The 20,072-nt window shown below is 38.4% G+C and overlaps 1 protein-coding gene across 14 annotated transcripts in view; it reads left to right on the forward strand.

Annotated features, from left to right (window-relative positions):
• GRIA4 (glutamate ionotropic receptor AMPA type subunit 4) overlaps positions 1 to 20,072 on the forward strand; it is a 377,193-nt gene that overhangs the window by 134,712 nt on the left and 222,409 nt on the right. For all 14 annotated transcript variants that reach the window (XR_012028564.1, XR_012028563.1, XM_072821787.1 and 11 more), the window contains one exon: positions 5,683 to 5,922. Coding sequence is in view for 12 of the 14 variants with exons in the window: in XM_072821787.1 (XP_072677888.1) it covers positions 5,683 to 5,922 (240 nt within the window). In the remaining 2 variants the exon portion in view is untranslated. The remainder of the gene's footprint in view (positions 1 to 5,682; positions 5,923 to 20,072) is intronic.

The following is a 20,072-nucleotide window of genomic DNA, read 5'->3' on the forward strand; positions in this document are numbered from 1 at the left end:
ACTCCATGACTGAGCTGGCCAGATGCCCCCACAAGGCTGGATTGTTAACAGAAGTACTGAAATGGCATGGTAGTAATAGGGGGCAGTTGGATTTGCAGCCCAGCAGATATCTAATGTTCCAAACACAACAGAGAAGTCCAGTAAGGTGGGGGATTAAGGATGTTGGTTTTAGGATGTAGTTGGTCATCCGCACAACTGAGGAGAGTGGCTCTGGTAGCTAGGAAATACAGAGAAAACTTTATCAACCCAAGTGGCTGGAGAAAGGTAGGAGGATGAGAAGCCATGTCTAGAAGGTTCTGTTTTAGAAAATGAAGGACAGCTGGGCTTGTTTATGGAAGTCCTATAGAGCAGAGGAGAATTGCAGAGGTGTGAGAAAGGAAGAGCAGCAGATGGAGCGTGACCTGTGCTCTTGCCACCCATGTAGCGATGGCAATGCAAAATTCAGCATACCACTTGGATTTGTGTCCCACAACTTGAGACACACTGAGCTAAGACCACATCATTTGATTTACATGCGATAGAGGGCTATAAATCATCACAAATGATATGACAATTTGACTTGGCTTGACATCTGGAATGTGGCATCTGGATTGGAACGAGGTGACTACCTGATGAAAAGATAGATCGCATTAATTGACACCATCAGGTAAAAGATAAATGGATTATTACGATGTGTTTATATTATGTGTTTATTTACATAATAACATGATCTAAGTGATCTCATTAGTGAAGCAGAATATAGAATATGTGCTTAAAACTATGATTGGATTATTTTATTGGAAGCCTTATCCTGATTAGTGTTTGTATCCCAAAATATGTATCCATCTAATATCATCACATCTATTTAGTGACTAAGCATTACATTAAAATTCAGTTTGCTTCCTTTTTATGTATGCATTTCTGAACACATTGATACTCAGCTTATTTTACTTTCATTAGTTTATGTGTGCATTTATATAGTTTAAGACCATTGTTTGAAAAAAAAAAAAAAAAAAAAAAAAAAAAAAAAAAAAAAAAAAAAAAAAAGACCATTGTTTGAATAATTATCTGTATTCTAAGCAACAATAGATGTCATAAGATATAACCAAGTGAATTTTGATTTGAGTGTTTGCAAAGCTAGATATAGTACTAAATATAGAAATAAGTATATTTTAAAATTTGAATCTGTTGGACCAAATAGAATACTATGTAGGGTATCACATCAAGAAAATAGCATTGAACATTTGACTGACAATCTATCCACATACATAGGAAACCCAATAACCCTCACCTGCCAAGCATATAATTCTAGATTAAAGAGACCCCAAGATAATTTCAAATGAATGCTACTAAAACTTTTCCATTTTTAGGAAAACTAAGGAAACTAAAATGTGAATGACAAAATACAGCTAAAAGCAAAGTTATTAGTCTAAGACTTACTATAGTTTCCAAGTAAGTTTATTAGGAGAATAACAAATGGCTGTGGAAAAGAGTGGTTAGATAAATATTTATGATGATGCAAATGAAAGAAAGCAGACAGAAGGTGATTAAATACCAGAAAATAGGGCAGCCCCAGTAGCCCAGTGGTTTAGCGCCGCCTTGGGCCAGGGTGTGATCCTGGAGACCTGGGATCAAGTTCCAAGTCGGGCTCCCTGCACGAGCCTACTTCTCCCTCTGCCTGTCTCTCTCTCTCTCTCTCTCTCTCTCTGTCATGAATAAATAAATAAAATCTTTTTAAAAATACCAGAAAATACTAAGTTTGTTGAGGAACAAATAGAATAAATTAATATATAATAGAATAAATTAGTATAGCATGAAGCAGAATAGTGGAAAATCATAATGATTACACTGCAAACAACATAGTAGGAAAGAAAGAAACCAATGAGGAACCTTGTACAAAGTATATTTGTTGTTTTTGGTCTTTTTTTAGTCATGTAATACTATATGCACATAAAATTTATGTTGGCAGTAGCTCAGTGTTTGAAATAGATGAAATCAGATGTGTTGTTGGGATTTTGGGGGAAGGGGGTGCCATCCTTTACTGTCTCATCAAAGGATCTCCTGTGAAGCTAATCAACTCCTGCTGGAGAACTTGTGGGTTCCTCTTTCCTAGAAAAGGAGTTTGGAAACCAAAACTTGACAACAGTCAAACTTAAAAAGGTCATAACAGAAAACATTATGCAAATGTTCATTATATGCATGGATATCTTAAAGTACATGACTTGCTTACACTTTCTTTTTTTTAAGATTTATTTATTTTAGAGAGACAGAAGAGAGAGAGAGAGAGAGCACAGGTGCTCACACTGGGGACGGGGGCAGAAGGAGATAGAGAGAGAGAGAAAAAAAAAAAAAAAACAAAACCAGCAGACTCCTTGCTGAGTGCAGAGCCAGATACAGGGCTCTATCCCAGGACCCCAAGACCACAACCTGAGCCAAAACCAAGAGTCAGACAGCCAACCGACAGTACCACCAAGGCACCCCATTTGCTTATGTTTTCTTGGAAAACCATTAAAATCTGTGTGTAATTTTAGCACCAAACTGAAAGCCCATATGATAGATTTGAGTTCTGAAGCTCTTCAACTTTTTTCAATAAACTAAAATAACAATTATTTGAACCAGATTATTTAGTGAGTAAAGATTGAGAGTGCGCCCTCAACCTGCATGAAAATGGAGAGAACAAGACAGTATGAAAACTTTACAAAGGAGCCAAGTGACTCCTGTTATATGCTAAAGGTATGAACACTTACATGAATATGTCCAGAGCCTTGGTGGAATATTCACCAGGTTAGCATCGGAGCCAGCAACTTGATTTATCAGATAAGGTCTCTTAAATTATAGAAATCAATTGAGTTGAAACCCCAGATACCCACATGTCACATCATGGTGTTTCTTGTACTTTCAAGAAAATTGCAGCCAGTCACACTGTCAGACCAAACCTCCCAGGCTGGCCAGTCTACTCAAGTAATCAAATTGTAGTTCCTGCTGGATGGAGCACAGAATTAAAATTGGATGTTCTTCCTTTGTGGAATTTCTTTATAAAATCTACCACTTAACGAATTTTTCTCTATATAGGATCCTAGTTTTATATATATTATCTTGTTTAATCCTTGGCAAATTATATATTCATAGTTGAAACAAGCAAGGGTAAATAACTTAGCCAAGGTCACCTGGCTAACCAGGAAAAGCACTAAGATTTGAACTGGTTTGCTAAATTTGCAATCTTTCCCCTATATTTTAAAGTCCATTCTATCCTAGTCTTGTTCACTCGACTATAGATACTGGTACCGTGGTTAGGCATTACTTTTTCCAGACACATACAATATCTCTTAGAGCATATAGTTTACAAAAGACCGATAACATCCATTTTCTGTTAATTGGTATCTTCTGCTATAATTACATTGGTCAAACCCTATCCCAATTTCAGAGGCATAATAAACAAGACCAGAAGAAACACTGCCAGGTTTTATTAATTTATCTTATTTAATTATGCCTCATAATTGCCTAAAAGTCAGATATTGTAGAATATGGACATAAATGTTATTATGATAATTAATTTTTTTCCAAGAGCCTATTACTGCTTCAAAGCAAAATCCAATTTTTTTGTATCACAACGAACTACTCCTAAGATAAATACCTCTAGATTATCCAATATTCTAGGCTTCTTAATGAACTTAGCAATTAAAAGTAGTAACCAAATCAACAAACATCAACATCTTGTAGAGTGAAAGACTTCTTAAACTAGCTATATAAACCAAGGAGAAATGGGACCTTTAACCATATGTTGTAAAGTATAAGAATTTGGAGTTCAAACAGTGGTGCTTTACTGCATGAATAGAAAAATGAGTATTTTTAATTCAAGTTTGTATCCCTAGAAAAAAATCACCCAAGTTCCCACTAGGATTCAGTGATGCAGAAAGAGGGATCAAAATGAAGCTATGCAAGAATCTCAACAAGAGTTTTTTTTTTTCCCCTCTTTATGTATTTGCCTCATTGTCCTTGCAACAACTGGGAGCACATGAAAGAAAGACAAGGGGAGGCTGTGTACCTGTTTCCTGTAGGTCCTCTTAATGCGGGAGGACTTGGTTCTGTTGGATTTGGAAATTGCTGCTTTAGCTGTATAGCCCATCTAGAAGCTGCACAGCTGGGCACAATTCCACTCAGGCTTGAGGGCACCCCAATAGTGATTTTCCAGACAGCTTAAGTTGTTTTCAAACGTAATTCAAGAGAATTGTAAGATTGTGAGAAAAAAACTAAAATTGGCAGTGCAAAAAACAAAACCCAAAAACAAAAAGCCCCACAAAGTAGCAAATTCAGGTAGATTGTTTATCTTCTTTTCCTTTAGTGCTTTTTATGGGGTTTCTTCTTGTTCTGTTATTTGGAGTATAGTCCTCTGTCTTCTCATTGTGCTCTACCTTTGTGTGTGTTCCAGGGAATCAGGCGAACCTTTGCTAATGTTGAGGGAGTTACCCTCTGGATAGTCCTCCCCTGTGCAGACGCTGTGTGCCTGGTGGCTGCCCTGGGCTGGAGGTCCCAGGGCCACCATGCATGGGGTGGCCGCGGAGGGAGGGCTGCAGGGAAGGTGGGCCCCGCGGCGCTGGTCGGGGGGAGGCGGCAGAAGCTGAAGTGGGTGAGTGGGGTGTCCCTGGGGGGGGCTCCGTGCAGGGCCTGCCCCAGTGAGGCAGGCGGAGCAGGAGATGCACTGGCCGGTGTCTGGGACTCAGGCCTGTTTCATCCTGTCCCCAGGGCTGGGGTTGCCCCGTGGGGGTCACCGTGGTGGGTCCCCTGAGACCGGCTTAGGCCGGGGCCTCTGACTGAGCTCCAGCAGCTTCCCGGCTGCTCAGTGCAGCTCCTGGGCTGGATCGTTTGTATTCTTCTTGCTATTTTGCACTGTGGGTTGTTTTTTCTGTCTGTGCCCGAGGGCATCTGGGGCTAGAGCCAGGGCTGGAGGAGGCAGCAGGCCGGCCGTGGCGCCCGAAACTGTGTTCCCGTCAGCACCAGGCGCTCGCCAGGCGGGTGCAGCGTAAACAGTGGCGCCCGCCAGCCCCGGGCCTGGAGGGCCTCCAGCAGCTCCCCCGCTGCTTGGCAGGGTTCAGGGCCGACGCCTTCCCGCCTTCCCGTGTCCGGGGCTCCACGAATCTGCTCCGGGTCCCCCGCTCACACCCGCTGCCGTCACCGTGGGGCGCTGGGCTTCTGGTGCTACGGCCTCCTCTCCCTCCCTCCTGCCCTCCTGCCCTCCCGACCCCCCCCCCTTCCACCTGTGGTCCCTCCCCACCCTCCCATCCTGCCCTCGGTGGTCCTCCCCTCCTAACCTCCGTGGCCCCCAGGACGCTGTGCGCAGGGCTATCCCTTGGAGGGAGGCGATGCTCTGCAGGTAGGTGTGCACCAAGGGGGAGAGGGGACTGCGGGTCTTGCTGCGCCCCATCTTGCACCAGGACTCCAAACTGGCTTCCTGAGAAAGGAAGCCGAGCTCCTTGTTGCCTTCCTCAGTGCAGGGCCTGCAGCATACACCTAAGAAGGCACTAATTGATTGCACACTTAATCATAAACTTCACTTTTACTCTTTCCTTATGTTACATTCCTGCTGTTCTAAGGATTCTGAGGTCTGTTTGTTTGTGTGTTCTTAGGTTCATGGACTGTAGATGTGCAAGTCAACAGTTTCAGAGTGTGCTCATCATTTGTGTGTGTTTTTTTCTTTTTTTCCAGTCTGTTCCCAGTATTCTAGAGGAGTTTTTGCCATTTTCGGACTCTACGATAAGAGGTCGGTGCACACCTTGACCTCGTTCTGCAGCGCCTTACACATCTCGCTCATCACACCGAGCTTCCCCACAGAGGGGGAGAGCCAGTTTGTGCTGCAGCTCAGGCCTTCTTTGCGGGGAGCGCTCCTGAGCCTGCTGGATCACTATGAATGGAACTGCTTTGTCTTCCTGTATGACACGGACAGGGGTAAGTCACAGCTTCATAGCCACATGAGTAAAACTCTGATTTTTCAGCTCGAAATGGCCTTGCATCACTTCTGTGATTTACGGTAATACTTTGAGCCCTAATGTGACTACAATCAGAAAATAGTCATTGTTTATCATTAGTAATTTTATCTGGACTCTGGAGGAAATTTTCCAATTAAACAAGCCTCAAATGCACAAGGTTGTTCATGGGCAAACCATGCTCTCTGTTACTTAGCCCAAACCAAAGAATTCTATGAAAATTTCCATGAAGATGTTTCAGGAACAATGGGGAAGTAAATACGTCTTTACCTCAAGTGCAGATGATTTAATGTCTTGGAACATCTTTAAAAAGTAGCAGGTTAAAAAATAAATAAATAAAAAAAAAATAAAAAAAATAAAAAGTAGCAGGTTGATTTTTATGTCTACATCTATACAACTTCTATTTTATTAAAAGAAAGAAAGAAAGAAAAAGTAGCAGGTTGAACTATGCCATTGACTTCGAAGTGTAAAACTTTGAGTACTTGAAGCATATTGCCAATGTGGTACAGGTTTAGGTGCTAAGGCTTCTGCTTGTTGGCAGCTGTTCACTTTATCTTTACGTATCAGGCTGTGAAGATTTATAAGTGATACTGTGCAACCCATGCAATGGAAAAATAAGGTGAATAATGTTAGATTATTGATAATCCATTCATTTCTATACATGTTTGAGATTCTTTGACTTTCCAATGTGAGATATAGCTTAAGAAGTTTTTTTTTTAATTTAGTGACTGAAATCATAGTAACATATTATATTCCAAAATAAAAGCAGGAAACCCCCTGTGGAATTTTGTTTTCAATCTTTTTTTCCTTAAACAGTATGATTTCTGATAAGTTGGAATACAAGTTGAAGCTGACAACATTTTAAGAATATCCTTGAATAGAATTCTATCTGTAAAATGGTAAAATAATAAACACAACACAGTAAACAAGCAAAATAAATCTTTTGAAGATATGATTACCTTCAAAAGTGCAATGCATAATTTCCTATACTCAGAGATTATATGTCATATAAGATGTCACACCAGTCGTGGTCCTAGTACATTGCTTATATTGGCAATCTTGGTAAATTTCCCTTTCTGTAACATATGCAGATAATTTTTAATATCAGTGTATTTTTACATGGTTGCAGCATGCAATCATTCTCATTTGGAAATACAAGAACCTACCCATATCTCATGATAACATTTTCCAATAGCTAATAATCCAAAACATTCTAGAGAATATAGATTAGAGAAATGATCATTCTGTTCATTTCTAACTTCTGGAAAAATTTTTAAAGCAAGAGGACACTTAAAATTGAATCATAATGCAACCTAAAACGACAGTGAGATATCACTCCACACCTGTCAGAATGACCAAAATCCACATCACTGACAACACCAAATGCTGGTGAGGGTGTGGAGCAACTGGCACTCTCACTTATTGGTGGGAACACAAAATGGTACAGCCACTTCAGAAGACAGTTTGGCCATTTCTTACAAAACTAAATACATATGATCCAGCTATCACACTCGTTTGTATTTACCCACCAGAGTTGAAAACTTATGTCCACACAAAATACTTGCACACAGATGTTTAAAGCAGCTTTATTCATAATTGCCAAAACTGGGAAGCAACCAAAATGCCCTTCAATAGATGCATGGATAGATAAACTGTGGTTCATCTAGACAGTGGAATATTATTCAGAGCTAAAAAGAAATGAGCTATCAATGCATTAAAAAAAACCTGGAGGGACCTTAAGTACACTCTCCTACTAAATGAAAGAAGCCAATCTGAAAAGGCTGCATGTTGTATGATTCCAAATCTATGACGTTCTGGAAAAGGCAAAACTATGGCGATAGTAAAAAGATCAGTGTTTGCTAGAGGTTAAGGGGAAGGAGGAATGAATAGATGAAGCACAGAGGATATTTCAGGCAGTGAATCTATTCACTGTGATCCTGTAATGGTAGCATATTGTTACACATTTGCTCAAATACATGGAATGTCCAGAACCAAGGGTGAAGCCCAGTGTAAGCCATGCACGTTAGGTGATAATGGTGTGCCAGTGTAGGTTCATCAGTTGTAAAATATGAATGTCAAATGCAAAAAAAAAAAATTATACTTCAATAAAATTAACCTAATGTGTTAAAAAAATGGAATCATAATGTTAAGAAACATATACTGGAATCTGGATGAGATGGTTCCTTATGACATAGCTCTGTTCACCACTTTGGGCAGAAGATCCTTATTTTATGACATCTTGACCTCACAGAAATATCAGTGGGACCTATCTCTTACTTTCTTCTGAGTAAATCAGTCTCTGGCAGGAAGAACTTTATAGGCATTCATGTGTTAGCCTCCCCACAAAACAGGGATTAAAAGTGATGCTTTGCTTCTGTGCTAGTTGGTACTTTCCAGGATCCTCACTCTTGTATGGCACATCAGGTGCTCGAACCCTGAGCCACCTCCCATCACCTCTTTCCAGGGATCTGTCTAGTGTAAACACACGTACTTTGTTATTAAAAGTATATTTTATTTTCCTGGCTAAATTTCTGCCTCCAGAGACTTAAACTTTTCATAGTACAGGCACGGTTTCTTCTAATAATGGCATCTTGTCATCTTTAACTTACTTATTGGCTTGCAGCACAAAGCCTGCTTTTTTCCTTATTGTCTCCCTGGAATGTAACTGTCCTGTTTTGTTTCGTTTTAATTTTTAAAAAATATGTATTTATTTATTTATTTATTTATTTATTTATTTATTTGGAGAGTGCATGAGCAGGAGAAGGGGCAGAGGAAGAGAGGGAGAGGGAGAGAGAGAATCTCAAGCAGACTCCCCACTGAGAGAGACCTTGACTTGGGGCTGAATCTCATGACCCTGAGATCATGACCTGAGTGGAAATAAAGAGTTGGATGCTTAACTGACTGAGCTACCCAGGTGCCCTGTAACTGTCATGTTTTTAACCAGTTAAGGCAAGTCACTCTCTGGAATTTCTTAGTTCTCTCCAATAGTTGCTGCAGGATGAACTGCTAGTCCTCTGCATGCTTTCTGTTATAGTCACCCAACCCATCTTCAGAATTGAATAGTAATTGTGTGAATGAAAAAATAGCATCCAAAAGTTGGCTACTTATATTTTGTTATTAAAGTGTGTTTGATATAAAATGTTATAAGACATACTGATTCAACAATTCTGTGCATTACTCAGTGCTCACCACGAAAAGTGTCACCGTATAATGTTATTACAATGTTGAGCCTACTCCTTGTGCTGTCCTGTTCATCACTGTGGCTGCCTGACCCGGTGTATGGGAGTCTGTGGCAGTGTCAAGATGGTTCACCCTACCGTGGCATGATGCTGCTTCCCAGTCTTCTTGGTCTTAGTTAAGTACCCACAAAAGACAGTAATAGTTTCTTCTCCCTTTAAAACTGTTGTGCTCATCTTAAAAGTTTAGGATCACAAGACCAATTTATTTCCTCTTAGACACTGGACTTAAGATTATGTATCACTATCACCAGTGAAGGAATGAATGTCAACTGTGACCATGATTAATTTCTGTCATAAATGTAGTTGGCTAAGAGTCATCCATATTTTCACAACATGCAGAGGAAAGGAGCACATATCAACATTGAGCATAAGGATTTTTTAAAATATACAAAACCAAGTATAAAGAAATAAGATGGTTTAGTATATTTTGGTATATCAGAGGATCACTTTTCTCTGATCCTCTGATATCATAAGCTGTTTATGCAAACATTTTTCATGTTATAACTAACTGCCTCAATATGATCCTGAATTTCTCCACAAACTTGAGTGGAACATCGCTTTCTGGTGCATCAGAAATCATTACTTTGGAATCTGTTATTTCATTGATCCACTCAGTGACTTCTGAAATCTCAACCCCTGAAGTGAAATAATGATCTCATAAAATGCCAGAGCTTCACTCTGTCTTCATGTTGACTCACAGCCCATAGAAGGGAATGATTCTTTATTCCCTGTGGTGTGAGATCCAGTCCTGCTCTGCTATGCAGAGCTGTGTGGACCTACCTGTATCTTTGTCCACATCTGTGAGCAAGACAGAAATAGACACAGACAGAAAAGGAGGAAAGTTGAACTGCATTCTTTAAGGCCCCTTCATCCTATCTTTAAGGTTTCTTTATATTTTATATTCCAAATTGTCTGTTCCTTCCCTGGAAATGGTGGGCAGAAAGAGAAGGAGAATAAATAGCATTAGCAACCCCCCTGTCAGGTGACTCCCTGCTGCTTTTCGCTTGACTGCCTCTCAAAGAAGAAAACAGAAGTGTTCATTCATTTATTCATTTAATTTATCCATTTATCATTCCATAAAAATGTATCATTCAGTCTGTCTGTATCAGGCACTTTGATGGGTGTTAAGGATATAAGTATGTTAACTCATTTGTTATGGCTTCATTAGGAAACAGGACCTAAGATTCACATGACAGCCCGGAGCTTGCCTTTGATACATAGCTTGATGTTTTTACAATTATAATTTGGAACAAACTGGGGATCGCTGGGTGGCTTAGTGGTTTGGTGCCTGCCTTGGTCCCAGGGCGTGATCCTGGAGTCCTGGGATCGAGTCCTGCATTGGGCTCCCTGCATGGAGCCTTCTTTTCCCTCTGCCTGTGTCTCTGCCCCTCTCACCCTCTCCCTCTCTCTCTCTCTGTCTCATGAACAGATAAATAAAGTCTTAAAAAAATAATGATAATAATTTGGAACAAATCTTCGATCAGATTTTTGAGTTGATACACTTAAGGCTATTAAGTGCCTGAAATGTGGCTTATGAATATGAGGATCTGAATTTTAAAGTTAAATTTTAATTGGTTATTTTAAATAGCTGCATTTGCCTAATGGCTATGCTATGAGACAACACAGTGTGTCTAAACAACGAGCTTGTTGGGAATAACAGATTGTACTCTAGGTGAAACGTCTAAATCTTTCCTCGAACTCATGTAGGAAAAGAACTTTTAAAGAACACCCTATACAGATCCTTTTTATAATCACTTTCACATTGCATTGTGTATATATTTACATATCTTTCTTCACCCAGAAAGAGGTCTTTCACCAATAATTATTATATCTTACTACACTTCTACCTTTTGTGTATAGTGTGCTAACCCCTGATAAGTATGCTATAAACATGAAATGGACTAATGAATTAATCAAGTGAAGTCCTTGACAACTGGTATCAAATAATTTTAGTGCTCTAATAACTAATCATGTAATTCATATTTTACTAATGACACCATATTTTATTTTGTTTTTGATAATACCATATTTTAAAGTCCCAGGTCATAGACTAGTCAAAATGAAAAAATTCTTCTATAGGGGTGGTCCTTGAATTAAATGCAGTTTTCTTACAATGAAAAAATTCTGGAGAAGCCTGAAAAATCACATTACCTCTTTCTCTTCCTGCCCTCAGAACCTAGTGTGGATAGGCAACATGATCCCAAGGAACTGGGAGCCTTAACCTTCCATCACTCATTACCGGTTACGGACTGTGGTAAACTCTCAGCCATCAGTAATGTAGAGGGATGACTGAGCAGATGCCTCCAAGGAATATAGCCTAAGGGCTATATTTATTTTTTATTTTTTAAAACAGTTGCTTATCTGTAGCTCTGGGAGGAAGATCTTTCTTTTCAAGCTCTGACTGAACACATACATTGCCTCAAGATAATGTATATTGTCTCTAAGAACTGTTCCTTCTATTATAAAAAAATGCAGCAAGTATGTCTGTAATGACCATGCACAATCAAGGTTAAAGTCCTTGCAGTGCAAAACTTCTGCCAGATGTAAGGTTCACTCAAGGGATATGTGTTATAGTGTGTTATAGTTCATAACCACATTATAACACGTGACAGTGGGCAGCCCGGATGGCTCAGCGGTTTAGTGCCACCTTCACCCCAGGGCGTGATCCGGGATACCTGGGATCTAGTCCCACATCAGGCTCCCTGCATGGAGCCTGCTTCTCCCTCTGCCTGTGCCTCTGCCTCTGTCTCTCTCTCTCTGTGTCTCTCATGAATAAATAAAATCTTAAAAAAAAAACTAATATGAAATAACACGTGATAGTAGGGCCATGGAAAGCAGAATGTTACTATTTCATACAATGGAAAGCAGTCCTCTGATGTAAATAGGTTATAGTTGAGGCTATGGCAGCACTGCCAATCTCTTACCTGTCCAAACAGAGATAGTTCCAGATTATTTTGATCCTGTAACCCAGATGTTGTCTGTGGAGGACAGTGGAGCACGATGTAAAGTGACCGGGAAGCAGATCCCAGCTGTACCACCGATGACATGTTTGACCTTGCAGAGGTTTCCTAAAATGGCTAGATGTCTGTGACCTACTAGATCACTGAGTTGTGTATGAAGTGCTCACACAGTTCCTGGCATATGGCAAACTGTATATGTTACAGCTATTACCCAGCTGTCATATTACTCATTATTGACAGCATTATTAATGTACTAAAACCATCACAATTTATTCTTAAACTCCAATAGATATTTATCATTTTAATATAATGAATCACAAATCAAAGATATTTGCTTAATATTTTATATTAGGAGACATACACCTTTTTAATACAGGAACATGTCTGAGTGTAAATGCTAAATTGATGGAGAAACAAAACAAAAAAGAATAAATTTGTGATTTCTTGTAGTTCATTTCCTTCTAGACTTCCCTTCCTCTAACTTCTCTTAAAATGCTAGCATTCCCCCTCAGTTCTGTACTCAGCCATCTTGCCTCTGTTAACTTGAATCCGAAGCTGCATATGGCATGTTCCTGATTAGAATGATCTCATGACTTGCATGATACTTCATGTAATGTCCAAATTCCTTAAATGATGCTCTGCAACCCACCTCTTGATTACCGCTCCCAGCTCGTTAGGTATTCCACTTCTGCTGAACCACCAAACTCCAGTGAAAATGGCCTTTTCAAGATTTTTAAGCACACTGGATGCTTTCACCTGCCTTGACAGCTCTGCACCTACCATTCCCTCAACCTCAAATATTTGGTGCACATCTCTGTTTCCTGCTTTAACTCTTACAACCCATTCTTCAGGTCTGGGCATAATGTCTTTCAAGAAGTTTTTTTCCACATATCTGCCCCCGAGTGATAAACCCCTTCCATGTGCCCCCTTGCACTATATGTTTCCTGCATTAAACATAGTATTCTATTTGTTTAATTCTGTGCCTTTGTCACCAGACTCCTTATGGTCTGTAATAGCAGGGACTTGTCTTGTTCTCTGGGATTCCCTGAACAAGGACTAAACCTGCCATTTAGTCACATTAAATAAATATGAATGAAAGAATCTTAGGGTCTCATCTTCACTGTATTTAGATAGATCTCAGTCCTCACCCATGAACAAGAATCATTTTCATAGTGACCATTGGGTGTCCCATTGTATCTAAAAATCTCAATGCCCAAAAGTGAATCTATCACCTGCCCCCTTAAACTTGCTCCTTTTCATACATTTCTATCCTTACATGCTAGAAAAGGAAGAGACCTTACTCCTTTTTCTCCCTCACGCAGTCATAGCCAATCACTCATCAATTTTGCCAAATGTGTGCCTCATAGAAATTTGCCAGAAGCAACCCCTCCTCCATGTAAGTGCGTGGAAGGCAGACTTGAGAATAGTACTGGAGCCTCTGCTCAGAAAAATCTTCATTCACCCGCATCAACCAGCTTTCTTCCTTGGCTTCAAAGGAAGCCTCAAAAATCCATCTTCCATGTACTTCCCAGGGTTATCTCACATATGTCACCTCTGTGCCTTAGCATCTTCACAAGGATACAGAAATTGTACATTTTAACTACCAAATACTTGTCAGGAAGACTTCACTATGTATTTGGAAAGAAATTTCAGAAGATACCTATGTGATGTCATATTTATAAAGAAAATACCATGGAAGCTGATTTCTTCTTTTTTTTTTTAATCTATTCATGAGAGACACAGAGAGATAGAGAGGCAGAAGAGCCTGCAAGGAGCCTGATGAGAGACTCGATCCTGGATCCCAGGATCATGCCCTGAGTCGCTAAGCCACTCAGGCGTCGCTGGAAGCTGATTTCTATCTTGGGTTGTATATCAATAGGAAGAATTTAGGCTTCAAATTATAACAAAAAGAAAATAACATAAGTATGAATATATGTGTATTATGAAGTACACATAACATGGAGCTACTATAAATACCTGCTGTGAAAGCTTCATTATCTTCCTGCAGTCAGACTTCTATTGCTGCTACATCATCCTCAACAGTTGGCTTCACTTCAGGGTCCATGGTGGCTACTAAAGCTCCAGTCAACTGGAAGGTGTGGAGGGGAAATAAAACCACACCACCTCCCTTTACCGTACATGCCATTTTGCACACATAATTACATGTGATTAAGCATGCAATTTTGTGACAAGGTTATGTTGGCTTTCTGTAAATATGCCACAGAATATTACATTTTTTCCTGTTTTCTGAATGATTCTATATAATGGTAAAATTAGCTTGTTCTCAAAAGTTTGATAAAACATGACTTAAAATATTCAAGCATGAGGTCTGAAGAACTTTTCTAAAACATGCTTCAATTTTTTTCATGATTCAGAAGCCTATTCAGATTTTTCATTTATACTTGTGTCACATTTGTTCAGATATATAACATGCATTGATACAAGAAACCTTAATGAATTCTGGCAGGAAATGTATTCTCTGTGATACCAACTCTTTGAAACTTTTTAGAACTTTCTTCATGTTCCAGTACACGTTCAATTTTAATAATATTTCATGTAGTCTTAGCAAGACTATTTACTTCCTTTTTCTTTTAGGGGAATGGTGACCCTGCAACATTCTAAATAATCATTATATGTTGTTGTTTGAATCTTCTCTGTCTTTACTAAATTTCTGATTGCTTGACCTAATTGAGAGATGGAAATTATGGAAATCTCCTACTTTAGTCATAGATCTATCAATTTCTTATAGTACTTCTCCAGTTTTGCTTTATATGTGATACATTTCCACATAAAATTCTTTAAAATTTTTAGTGTTTTCCTCATAAACTGAAACTATTTATACTACATAATAAACCTTGCTCTCCTTAACGATGCTTTCTGTCTTGAGATCTATTTTTTCAACATTAATATAGCTATCCAAGCTTTCTTCTGGCTCATATTTGTCAAGTATATCCTTTGCTATCTTTTTATTTTCAATTTTCCTCTACCCTTACATTTTTGGCATATCTTTTTGGGAGCATAATTGTCATTACACATGGAGTAATTTTCCATGTGTGTTTCATATTTAATTTTCCCCAAACCCAAAAGGTAGGTAGAATTATTATCCTATTTTATTCCTGAGAAAATTAAGACTCAGAGAATTTAATTAATTTACCCAGAGTCACCTGGCAACCAGTAACAGAGCTAGGACTCAACTACTTCTGTTGGTCAACAAACTCTTGCCTTTAGCCACTGTGTTCTACTACATGCCAGGAAAAGTTTATATTACATTCACTGTGGGGGAGGATGATCTCTACTCAGGGTCAGTAAACTCTTTTTGTAAAGAGCCAGGTAGGAGATACTTTAGGCTTTGCAGACCATATGGTGTCTGTCACAACCACTCAACTCTGCTGTGGTAGTGAAAAACAGCCATTGATAATACATAAGGGAAGGACCATGTCTGAATTCTATTAAAACTCTATTTATGGACACTGAAATTTGAATTTCACATCATTTTCATGTGTCACAAAATCCTATTTTTATTTCCCTCTCTCCTTCCAAACATTTAGAAATGTAAAAACCATTCATACCTTACAAGCTATACAAAGGCAGATGGTTGGCCAGATTGGGTCTGTGGGCTGTAGTTTGCAATATGTGTACAGATTGATATATTTTTTAAGTACAATTTTTAAACATTGTACTGTTGTTTAATAGAGTTAACCAGGCTTAAGTTGAAAATTCACTAATGTGTTAGGAGCAGTTCTCCAATTATATGAGTAAAATGGAGTGTTACTACAGACATGTAAGCCAGCACTGCTTCCCAAGATGGCCTTCACTCACAGTCATTTGGGAAATATTATAAAGTATATAGGACATGAACCACATTTGCTTTGATAAATTTTTGTTTAAAATCAAATTAATGCTTTTTCTGGCAATTATGTTCTATGTCTCTAAGAGGTTAACAACTAGAATGACCTGATCTATCACTACATTAGTCAAATCTCCACCCTGTATTGTACTAGTTTGTTTTTGGAAATATGTGTGTGCCACAGATATTTTTGTTTGCTCGGAGCATTTTTTTATATCATAGCTCTACCTGTATGTTGCATGCTAATAGATTGTAGAATAGAAAAACAAATCGGCCTAAAGAGAAGTTTTTGATATTACTGTCTCAGGACCAGTTTTTGAAACAAATTTAAGGACCAAGTTCCATCGTGTGGTATAGACAAGGGATAGAAGTACAAAATAAAAGTAGAACATGGGTAAATGTCAAGTTCAAAGTGACAGAAGATTCTAATACTCTTTGGGGGTTAACAGAAAGAGTGTGAAGAAATAGGATTTCTTAGAAGAAATAAGAGTGAGATGGAACTGGAGGGTATTATGCTGAGTGAAGTAAGTCAATCGGAGAAGGACAAACATTATATGTTCTCATTCATTTGGGGAATATAAATAATAGTGAAAGGGAATATAAGGGAAGGGAGAAGAAATGTGTGGGAAATATCAGAAAGGGAGACAGAACATAAAGACTCCTAACTCTGGGAAATGAACTAGCGGTGGTGGAAGGGGAGGAGGGCGGAGGGTGGGGGTGAATGGGTGACGGGCACTGAGGGGGGCACTTGACGGGATGAGCACTGAGTGTTATTCTGTATGTTGGTAAATTGAACACCAATAAAAAATAAATTTATTTAAAAAAAAGAAAAACAAAACAACCTGGAATAGAGGTCAGAGAACTATAGCCAGTGGACTACCTGCTTTTGTAAATTAAATTTTGTTGGAACACAAAAAACAACAACAACAACAAAAAAAAAGTGAGAGAAGAGAGCACTCTCAGTACAGCAGGCAGCACAATCCAAGGCTTGAGGGTGAAGAGTCCATGAAGTCTTGCAGATGCTGTGAAGTATGATCTGATTCAAACCTTTGTCACAAGGCATTTAAAGGGAGGTGGAAGAAGAGGCCGGCAATTTCACGAGTTCACTAGGGTTACATGTTGACTTCGTGCCACCATGTATTTACTTAAACTACCTTCCAAACCTCCTAAGAGAGATTGGAACATAACTAGAATAATTAGCCCATGGCAGACAGGCTAAGATCTACTGAACAAATAAAATAACACCAGAAGATGTTAGTATCTAGACACAGTAGTTACCATTCTAGAAGAGATTACACTCTTATGGTTTCCCAGAGTTTAAGGGTTTTATTCTGTTTTGATAGGTGCCTGATTAAGATCATAATGAATATATATTCTTCCTGTATACAGGAAAACAGCATAAACGCTCATCTTTATAACAGCCTGTAGCTTTAATTTGGAAAGTAAGGAAAATAATTTTGTGAGAGATATTGCTCTGTGGGTCGTTTACATTTTTTCCAACCTTTACTCTGCCCCAGTAGATTCCATGTCGTGGGTATTTTAGGTGAGTGCACAATACTCTCACTTCAGTGGCTATCTGTTAGTTCTTTTCTTGTGAATTTTAGAAAAAAAATATTTAAGTTATTTAAGAGGTATGATTCTTCTACTTGTAAAATATTTATATTTTTAAGTAGGCTCCATGCCCAGAGTGGAGACCAAGGGAAGGCTTGAATTCATGACCTTGAGATGAAGACCTGAGCTGAGATCAAGAGTTAGATGCTTACCCAACTGAGCCACTCAGGCACCCCTACTTGTAACATATCTTAAAATGCTCCCAAACAAACCTTAAAAGGCTAATTCAGAAATAGAGTAAGAAATTAAAACTAACATTTTGTCACTGATATATTCTAACGAGATTATTTTTCTGTAGTCTCATGTTAAACTTAATTTATATTAAATTCTGTGTACAAGTTTTACCTGAAATGTGTTAGTTGAAGCATTTCAAATACTTCATTTTATAAATTTTATATTATCTATGTTACAACATCTGTTTTCACTCGAATAATTAGAAAATAAGTGGTATATACAATTAGCATCCAGATGCCCATTAAGTTTAAAAATATGGGTTTAGATAGGAACTGTAGGTTGTGTATTAAGGAGTTGGCATATTTTAAACAGTCAAAATGGCTGCTCAACTGCAATAATAGGTTTGAGAGTGAGTCATGTCCTTCTATATTAAGTGTATATTGTCTTCACATTACTGTAGTTGGGAAAGGCAGGTTGTTTTTAAAGAACAGGGGATAAAAGATTTAAAGGGAATTCATAGTTCTTGAAGGAGCAGTCTTCTTAGTAGCACCTGGACTACAAATTATTGCTTTTTTTTGTTTGTTTTGCTTTATTTTGTCTAAAAACATAAGAAGAAGGTTTCTTCATACTAGATCCTAGAGACTATTAAAGACATGCAATTGTCAGAACAAAGCCAATACTATCCATTGGGCCAGGTGTTACTAGACCGAAGAGTTCAGCCCCAAGGAGTATGTGACCAGTGATGCCATCAGCCCTCTGTCTATGCAGAGTCTAGGTATGCCCTTGGAGGGAGAAGGCCATTAAAACTGCACAACCTCATCCCCCCCAAAAAAAAAAACTGCACAACCCTGAAAAGTGGGTTCAAAGAGCATCCCATGTTGGAAAAGGCCGTGATGCAGCTGAATGCAGTACAGACTAACACAGGGCACAGAGTAGAACAGATCATGGAACAGTCAAAATTTTTCTGATCCAACATCGAATAGCACTGATCAGCACTGTAATTCTGTACACAGATGTTTAAATCAAAAAGCATAATTTAAAATAAAATAACAATAATAGAACTGTATCAACAACAATAGGAAGAGTTAAGATGCTGATAGTTAATGTAAATGAGACAAACAGGAATGAGTTGAAAGAAGTGCTGGCACAAGCATATTGCTAAAGAAATGACTGATAAGGATGTGAGCTGCTTCATGGAAACCGGTGTCAAATGGATGGTGCTGAAGAACGTAGACAGGACCCAGTCTGAAGATATTGCCTTTGGGCATATCCTAATAAATAGGATTTACCAGTTACCACAGATCATCATGGGTTGGAAGCTTTTCATTCCTAACTTGTAGAACAAGAGTCAGCAAAGTACAGCTGGTGGGCCAAATCTGGCGGACAGCCTTTTATTGCAAGTAAACACAGCCACACGCACTCATTATGTATCCTCTGTGGCTGCTTTCACCCTGCAGTGGCAGAGTTGGATGATTGCCACAGAGACTGTGTGGCCTGCAAAGCCTAAAATATTTACCACCTGACCCTTTACAGAAGCTTGCCAACCCCTGACTTAGAACTTCATTGAAAATTGATTACTTCACAGGATTGTCTTACATAAAGTAGGTATTTAAGTTTGTTTGTTCTATGTATGCTTTCATTGCTACATAAATTAAATTTGCAGAATACAAAAATATCTCTTAAAAAGTATTCATAAACTCAGTAAACATTTGTCAAGTTGATTTCAGGATCTGTGCAAGAATGTGAATATAAATACCATGGAAATAGTATTATAAATCCATCTCATGGACATAGATGCTTTCTGATGATATATTATGTTCCTGAACTAACCAAGTCTTAGTTTTCATATCTTTTGCAATAATGATGAAATATCTCTTTCAGTTACTGAATAAATAGAACTAAAGCCTTTGTTTATTTCCCTCTCTTGAAGATACCCTAGAATCATAGGCCTGATCAAAGCTTCTAATGTAAAGTATCAAAATAGGGATTATGCTAAATGCCAATTGTTCGTTTGCCTTTATGCATAGATATGCCTATGGAAAAACAAAACAAAACTATATCCCAAGCATTTAGAAGTTTTTACTTTTTATATGTATGCATATATTAATATTAATAGAGGGTCTACTGTTCATATATACATATGCATATATAAAATAGTAAATATATATATTTATACATGTGGTAATTGAAGTAAAACTACATGGGTTTTCACTTATATCATATTTAGTTTTTTGGGGTTTTTTTAATTTTTATTTATTTATGATAGTCACACAGAGAGAGA

This window comes from Canis lupus, chromosome 3, assembly GCF_048164855.1.
Source record: "Canis lupus baileyi chromosome 3, mCanLup2.hap1, whole genome shotgun sequence".
NCBI classification, from domain to species: Eukaryota; Metazoa; Chordata; class Mammalia; order Carnivora; family Canidae; genus Canis; species Canis lupus.